This window comes from Clytia hemisphaerica, unplaced genomic scaffold (genome assembly GCF_902728285.1).
Source record: "Clytia hemisphaerica strain Z4C2 unplaced genomic scaffold, Clytia hemisphaerica genome assembly, whole genome shotgun sequence".
Lineage (NCBI taxonomy): Eukaryota > Metazoa > Cnidaria > Hydrozoa > Leptothecata > Clytiidae > Clytia > Clytia hemisphaerica.
In genome coordinates this window covers 1,806,564-1,813,762 of record NW_027104060.1, presented here as the reverse complement: position 1 = coordinate 1,813,762, position 7,199 = coordinate 1,806,564, and the positions used below count along the sequence as shown (strand labels likewise).

Here is a 7,199-nt window from a genome sequence, read left to right as displayed (position 1 = left end):
GCATTTCATTGGCATTCGAAATGCCATTTTGAGCAAAGGAATCCCCTTTTCTGGCATTTCGAATCAAACAAAGGAACCAAAACAGAGAGAAAAAGTGACATTTTTGATTTTTTAAAGTATTTGACGTTTTTTATTCAGTTCTTTCTATAGATTGTAAAATTTGCAAGATTTGCCATAGCCTAGCCCTACGGCAAAAAGTTTCAGTCTTAATGACTGCAGTTTTTGAGAAATTCCATGTTTTTCATTGTTTGATCTGTCAAAGTTGAACTTGAGGGAATAAATAACCTTTTCAGTGATGACCCTAAAAAGACGATTCCTTAAATGCCATGACAGAAAATACAATGGAAAAGCTATTAAAATCCCTCATGAGCAAATGCCAAATTACAAATGCCAGTTGGTTTAAACGCATTTTAGAGTCATCACTGAAAAGGTGATTTATTCCCTCAAGTTCAACTTTGACAGATCAAACAATGAAAAACAGATTGAAAATTTCGAAATAAGGTCATTAATATGGCCAATCCTCGAAGGATTGTTGGAGTAGGTTGGATTGTTTATCAGTGGACTAGGTTGGATTCTTAAACAGTGGACTAGGTTGGATTGTTTAACAGTGAACTAGGTTGGATTGTTTAACAGTGAACTGGACTGACTATAGGTTGGATTGTTTAACAGTGGACTAGGTCAGATTGTTTAACAGTGGACTAGGTCAGATTTTTTAGCAGTGAACTGGACATGACTATAGGTTGGATTGTTTAACAGTGGACTAGGTCAGATTGTTTAACAGTGAACTGGACATGACTATAGGTTGGATTGTTTAACAGTGGACTGGACATGACTATAGGTTGGATTGTTTAACAGTGGACTAGGTTGGATTGTTAAACAGTGGACTGGACATGACTATAGGTTGGATTGTTAAACAGTGGACCGGACATGACTATAGGTTGGAATGTTTAACAGTGGACTAGGTTGGATTGTTTAACAGTGGACTAGGTCAGATTTTTTAACAGTGGACTAGATTGGATTGTTTAACATGGACTAGGTCAGATTTTTTAACAGTGGACTAGGTTGGATTGTTAAACAGTGAACTGGACATGACTATAGGTTGGATTGTTTAACAGTGGACTAGGTTGGATTGTTAAACAGTGGACTGGACATGACTATAGGTTGGATTGTTAAACAGTGGACCGGACATGACTATAGGTTGGATTGTTTAACAGTGGACTAGGTTGGATTGTTTAACAGTGGACTAGGTCAGATTGTTTAACAGTGGACTAGATTGGATTGTTTAACAGTGGACTAGATTGGATTGTTTAACATGGACTAGGTCAGATTGTTTAACAGTGGACTGGGTCAGATTGTTTAGCGACCGTAGCATGAAGGTAGAGCATCCAGCTACGGTGCGCAAGGTTGTGGGTTCAATCCCCAGCCGGGTCATACCAAAGATTCCCAAAATGGTACTTGGTGCCTCTCTGCTTGATGCTCAGCAACTAAAGAGACGGATCAAGGGTAAGTGGAGAAATCCAGGGAAAGGAGTGGCGCCCTCCCCTACCTTCGGGTAGACAGCTATACGAAAAGGGAGCCTTCGGGTCGCCCTCGACTGCGGTCGCAAACTTACTTACTTACAGATTGTTTAACAGTGGACCGGACATGTCTATAGGTTTGATTGTTAAACAGTGGAGTAGGTTGGATTGTTAAACAGTGGAGTAGGTTGGATTGTTAAACAGTGGACTAGGTTGGATTGTTAAACAGTGGACCGGACATGACTATAGGTTGGATTGTTTAACAGTGGACTAGGTTGGATTGTTTAACAGTGGACTAGGTCAGATTGTTTAACAGTGGACTAGATTGGATTGTTTAACATGGACTAGGTCAGATTGTTTAACAGTGGACTAGGTCAGATTGTTTAACAGTGGACCGGACATGTCTATAGGTTTGATTGTTGGACAGTGGACTAGGTTGGATTGTTTAACAGTGGACTAGGTCAGATTGTTTAACAGTGGACTAGATTGGATTGTTTAACATGGACTAGGTCAGATTGTTTAACAGTGGACTAGGTCAGATTGTTTAACAGTGGACCGGACATGTCTATAGGTTTGATTGTTAAACAGTGAACTAGGTTGGATTGTTAAACAGTGGACTAGGTTGGATTGTTAAATAGTGGACTAGGTTGGATTGTTAAACAGTGGAGTAGGTTGGATTGTTTAACAGTGGACTAGGTTGGATTGTTTAACAGTGGACTATGTTGGATTGTTTAACAGTGGACTGGACATGACTATAGGTTGGATTGTTAAACAGTGGACTAGGTTGGATTGTTAAACAGTGGACTAGGTTGGATTGTTTAACAGTGGACTAGGTTGGATTGTTTAACAGTGGACTAGGTTGGATTGTTTAACAGTGGACTGGACATGACTATAGGTTGGATTGTTAAACAGTGGACTAGGTTGGATTGTTAAACAGTGGACTAGGTCAGATTGTTTAACAGTGGACTAGATTGGATTGTTTAACATGGACTAGGTCAGATTGTTTAACAGTGGACTAGGTCAGATTGTTTAACAGTGGACCGGACATGTCTATAGGTTTGATTGTTAAACAGTGAACTAGGTTGGATTGTTAAACAGTGGACTAGGTTGGATTGTTAAATAGTGGACTAGGTTGGATTGTTAAACAGTGGAGTAGGTTGGATTGTTTAACAGTGGACTAGGTTGGATTGTTTAACAGTGGACTAGGTTGGATTGTTTAACAGTGGACTGGACATGACTATAGGTTGGATTGTTAAACAGTGGACTAGGTTGGATTGTTAAACAGTGGACTAGGTTGGATTGTTTAACAGTGGACTAGGTTGGATTGTTTAACAGTGGACTAGGTTGGATTGTTTAACAGTGGACTGGACATGACTATAGGTTGGATTGTTAAACACCAAAATGAAGTTAGCGGCAAATACAGATTCAGATTGGAGATACAGATTCAGATTCCAGCCACCGATTCAAAAAATTTTTACGCGTCCGAATAAAATTGATCACATCTCATTCGGACAGCATCAAATGGACTCCAAAATTAGAGTGGACATTAGATAAACCCTTCAGTGACAATTTCCAAAAAAAATTGACTTCATAACTATTTTTCCCTAAAACTAGTTTACGGCAACGTCATCAAAGTTAACATTTCAAAAAAATTGAAAATTGCGTTTTAGATTTAATGGACGACTTGGATCGAATTCAATGGACTCCAAAAATAGAGTGGACATTAGATAAACCCTTTTCTAACACTTTCCAAAAAAAATTGACTTCATACCTCTTTTTCCCTAAAACTAGTTTACGGCAACGTCATCAAAGTTGACATTTCAAAAAAATTGAAAATTGCGTTTTAGGTGTAATGGACAACTTGGATCGAATTCAATGGACTCCAAAAATAGAGTGGACATTAGATAAACCCTTTTCTGACACTTTCCAAAAAAAATTGACTTCATACCTCTTTTTCCCTAAAACTAGTTCACGGCAACGTCATCAAAGTTGACATTTCCGAAAAAATTGAAAATTGCGTTTTAGGTGTAATGGACAACTTGGATCGAATTCAATGGACTCCAAAAATAGAGTGGACATTAGATAAACCTTTTTCTGACACTTTCCAAAAGAAATTGACTTCATACCTCTTTTTCCCTAAAACTAGTTCACGGCAACGTCATCAAAGTTGACATTTCCGAGAAAATTGAAAATTGCGTCTTAGGTGTAATAGACAACTTGGATCGAATTCAATGGACTCTAAAAATAGAGTGGACATTAGATAAACTCTTTTCTGACATTTTCCAAAAAAAATTGACTTCATACCTCCTTTTTCCTAAAACTAGTTCACGGCAACGTCATCAAAGTTGACATTTCCGAAAAAATTGAAAATTGCGTCTTAGGTGTAATAGACAACTTGGATCGAATTCAATGGACTCCAAAAATAGAGTGGACATCAGATAAAGCCTTTTCTGACACTTTCCAAAAAAAATTGACTTCATACCTCTTTCTCCCTAAAACAAGTTTACGGCAACGTCATCAAAGTTGACATTTCCGAAAAAATTGAAATTGCGTTTTAGGTGTAATGGACAACTTGGATCGAATTCAATGGACTCCAAAAATAGAGTGGACATTAGATAAACCCTTTTCTGACACTTTCCAAAAAAAATTGACTTCATACCTCTTTATCCCTAAAACTAGTTTACGGCAACGTCATCAAAGTTGACATTTCCGAAAAAATTGAAATTGCGTTTTAGGTATAATAGACAACTTGGATCGAATTCAATCGACTCCAAAAATAGAGTGGACATTAGATAAACCCTTTTCTGACATTTTCCAAAAAAAATTGACTTCATACCTCTTTTTTCCTGAAACTAGTTTACGGCAACGTCATCAAAGTTGACATTTCCGAAAAAATTGAAAATTGCGTTCTAGGTGTAATGGACAACTTGGATCGAATTCAATGGACTCCAAAAATAGAGTGGACATTAGATAAACCCTTTTCTGACATTTCCTTAAAAAAAATTGACTTCATACCTCTTTTTCCCTAAAACAAGTTTACGGCAACGTCATCAAAGTTGACATTTCCGAAAAAATTGAAATTGCGTTTTAGGTGTAATGGACAACTTGGATCGAATTCAATGGACTCCAAAAATAGAGTGGACATTAGATAAACCCTTTTCTGACACTTTCCTAAAAAAATTGACTTCATACCTCTTTATCCCTAAAACTAGTTTACGGCAACGTCATCAAAGTTGACATTTCCGAAAAAATTGAAATTGCGTTTTAGGTGTAATAGACAACTTGGATCGAATTCAATCGACTCCAAAAATAGAGTGGACATTAGATAAACCCTTTTCTGACATTTTCCAAAAAAATTGACTTCATACCTCTTTTTTCCTGAAACTAGTTTACGGCAACGTCATCAAAGTTGACATTTCCGAAAAAATTGAAAATTGCGTTCTAGGTGTAATGGACAACTTGGATCGAATTCAATGGACTCCAAAAATAGAGTGGACATTAGATAAACCCTTTTCTGACATTTCCTTAAAAAAATTGACTTCATACCTCTTTTTCCCTAAAACTAGTTTACGGCAACGTCATCAAAGTTGACATTTCAAAAAAATTGAAAATTGCGTTTTAGGTGTAATGGACAACTTGGATCGAATTCAATGGACTCCAAAATTAGAGTGGACATTAGATAAATCCTTTTCTGACATTTTCTTAAAAAAATTGACTTCATACCTCTTTTTCCCTAAAACTAGTTTACGGCAACGTCATCAAAGTTAACATTTCCGAAAAAATTAAAAATTGCGTTTTAGGTGTAATGGACAACTTGGATCGAATTCAATGGACTCCAAAAATAGAGTGGACATTAGATAAACCCTTTTCTGACATTTTCCAAAAAAAATTGAGTTCATAACTCTTTTTCCCTAAAACTAGTTAACGGCAACGTCATCAAAGTTGACATTTCCGAAAAAATTAAAAATTGCGTTTTAGGTGTAATGGACAACTTGGATCGAATTCAATGGACTCCAAAAATAGAGTGGACATTAGATAAACCCTTTTCTGACATTTTCCAAAAAAAAATTGACTTCATACCTCTTTTTCCCTAAAACTAGTTTACGGCAACGTCTTCAAATTTGACATTTCCGAGAAATTGAAAATTGGTCATCATCATATGGGCAATTGGGTCCGTGAGGTAATTTTCTATTTACTAAAATATAATATAAACCTTTTTTATATAATAATCTTAACTATCTTTTGTTTGTTCTATGGTCCTTTTTTCTGTCCTTTCAATAAAATTGATTTCAATATTTTATCGAGATCTCGAAAAACGGCACCGAGCTGGCTTTTCTTGCCACTGAAACGTACAAGTTTCAAGTGTCCCATATTCTTTTTCTTTAAAGCTTCGAGATAAATTTCAGCGACCCTCTTTCTGCTGACAGATTTGAATTCTGCTGCTACAATAGAAATGCTCCGACATTCCAGGGCTTCTGCTTCTTTGAAAATATCATTTGCTAGATTTTTAAAATCGGCTTCATTCTTACCAGCTGTAAAAGAAAAAGGAAAATAATTTGAAGATTTTTTTCTTGATGATAACGAAAGAAATTATCTGAAAATAATGATTAAACGATAGGGAATGTAGGGTTTTGTATACATAATGTACTTAAAATGCCCTTTAAAAAACTATACCTTAAGGTATGTATTTTCCTGTATTTTTTTATTGTTGAAAGTAAATGGAATAGCCTTGGCCAAAACCATAAAACGTAACCGACAACGCAAAACAAAAACTTCGGTGGACATTTACCAGATGACAAATGAATTGAACGAATTGAATTGTTGGGAATGAGACTCTCCGTGGTCACCGCAATACCCAAAGCCGTTTTCCATGAAACAAAACCAGACTAAAAAGATTAATTTTCAGATTTCAGATCATTTGAAAATTTGATTGAGTATAGTTGGTAGTGTTTTTTGTTTTACTTTGTGCACTTTGTTGACCAATTACTTCAACACCCCTTCAACACCTGAAGGATAGTCTTCAGCACCCTTAACATTATTAAAAAGAGTTTTAAATTCCCTGAAAGTTCTAGAGCAATTAGAAAACCTTACCAGATTCATTGAATCCATTGTACAATCAGTTTTGATAACTATAGCATCCGTTTCCTGGTGGAAAATATTTTCAAGTGATTCTTGAATAGAAAGAGGATAATAATGGTTACAACCTAATCTTTCATTTTTATGAAATTGTCCAGAGAATTATGCTTTAATTTGTGCAAAGTTTTAAAATAAATACAGGTATGGTCGAAAATCCACAAATTCACCCCGCTGTCCAGCGTCAAAATCTCCTAGAATAAACCTTTTTATAAAAAAAATGAAATAAATATCCACTAATTCCTGTTCCATTTTTTTAATTGAATACTCTTGTCTCCCGAATAGACGCCCCCCCCCGCTAATTGCTAACAGACAAAAAAATCCATCCCCCGCTAATTAAATTCGAATAATTCAAAATTTTATTACAGTGTAGATAGACCGTAAACTTGTTAAAAAATTTTTCTTTTGTTAGTATTGGTTCTTATTTACGTGTTTATTTGTTAAAGTTTCTTTTTTGTTGTTAATTTCGCATAGCGAAAGTATTACGATAGCCTTTCGCGGTGTCATCGGAAAAAAAATTAGAAAACGAAAGTGCTTTATACGGTGGAC

At 35.8% G+C, this 7,199-nt stretch overlaps 1 protein-coding gene across 1 annotated transcript; it reads right to left on the bottom strand.

The window, feature by feature from the left end:
• Positions 1-5,768: 5,768 nt before the first annotated feature.
• Positions 5,769-6,716, bottom strand: LOC136812381 (uncharacterized). Its single transcript, XM_067068877.1, has 3 exons — positions 6,609-6,716; positions 6,307-6,403; positions 5,769-6,049 (listed from the first exon to the last, which is right to left on the bottom strand). Exons 1-3 carry the CDS (start codon positions 6,624-6,626, stop codon positions 5,769-5,771), a joined length of 396 nt encoding a protein of 131 aa, XP_066924978.1. The 5' UTR covers positions 6,627-6,716.
• Between the last annotated feature and the right edge of the window lie 483 nt (positions 6,717-7,199).

Bases quoted from the DNA above. Each gene is read 5' to 3' on its own strand.
- LOC136812381 (XM_067068877.1), bottom strand. The intron at 6,050-6,306 runs GTAAATGTCCAC...TTTCTTTTACAG, and splicing joins TTCAATTCATTTGTCATCTG to CTGGTAAGAATGAAGCCGAT.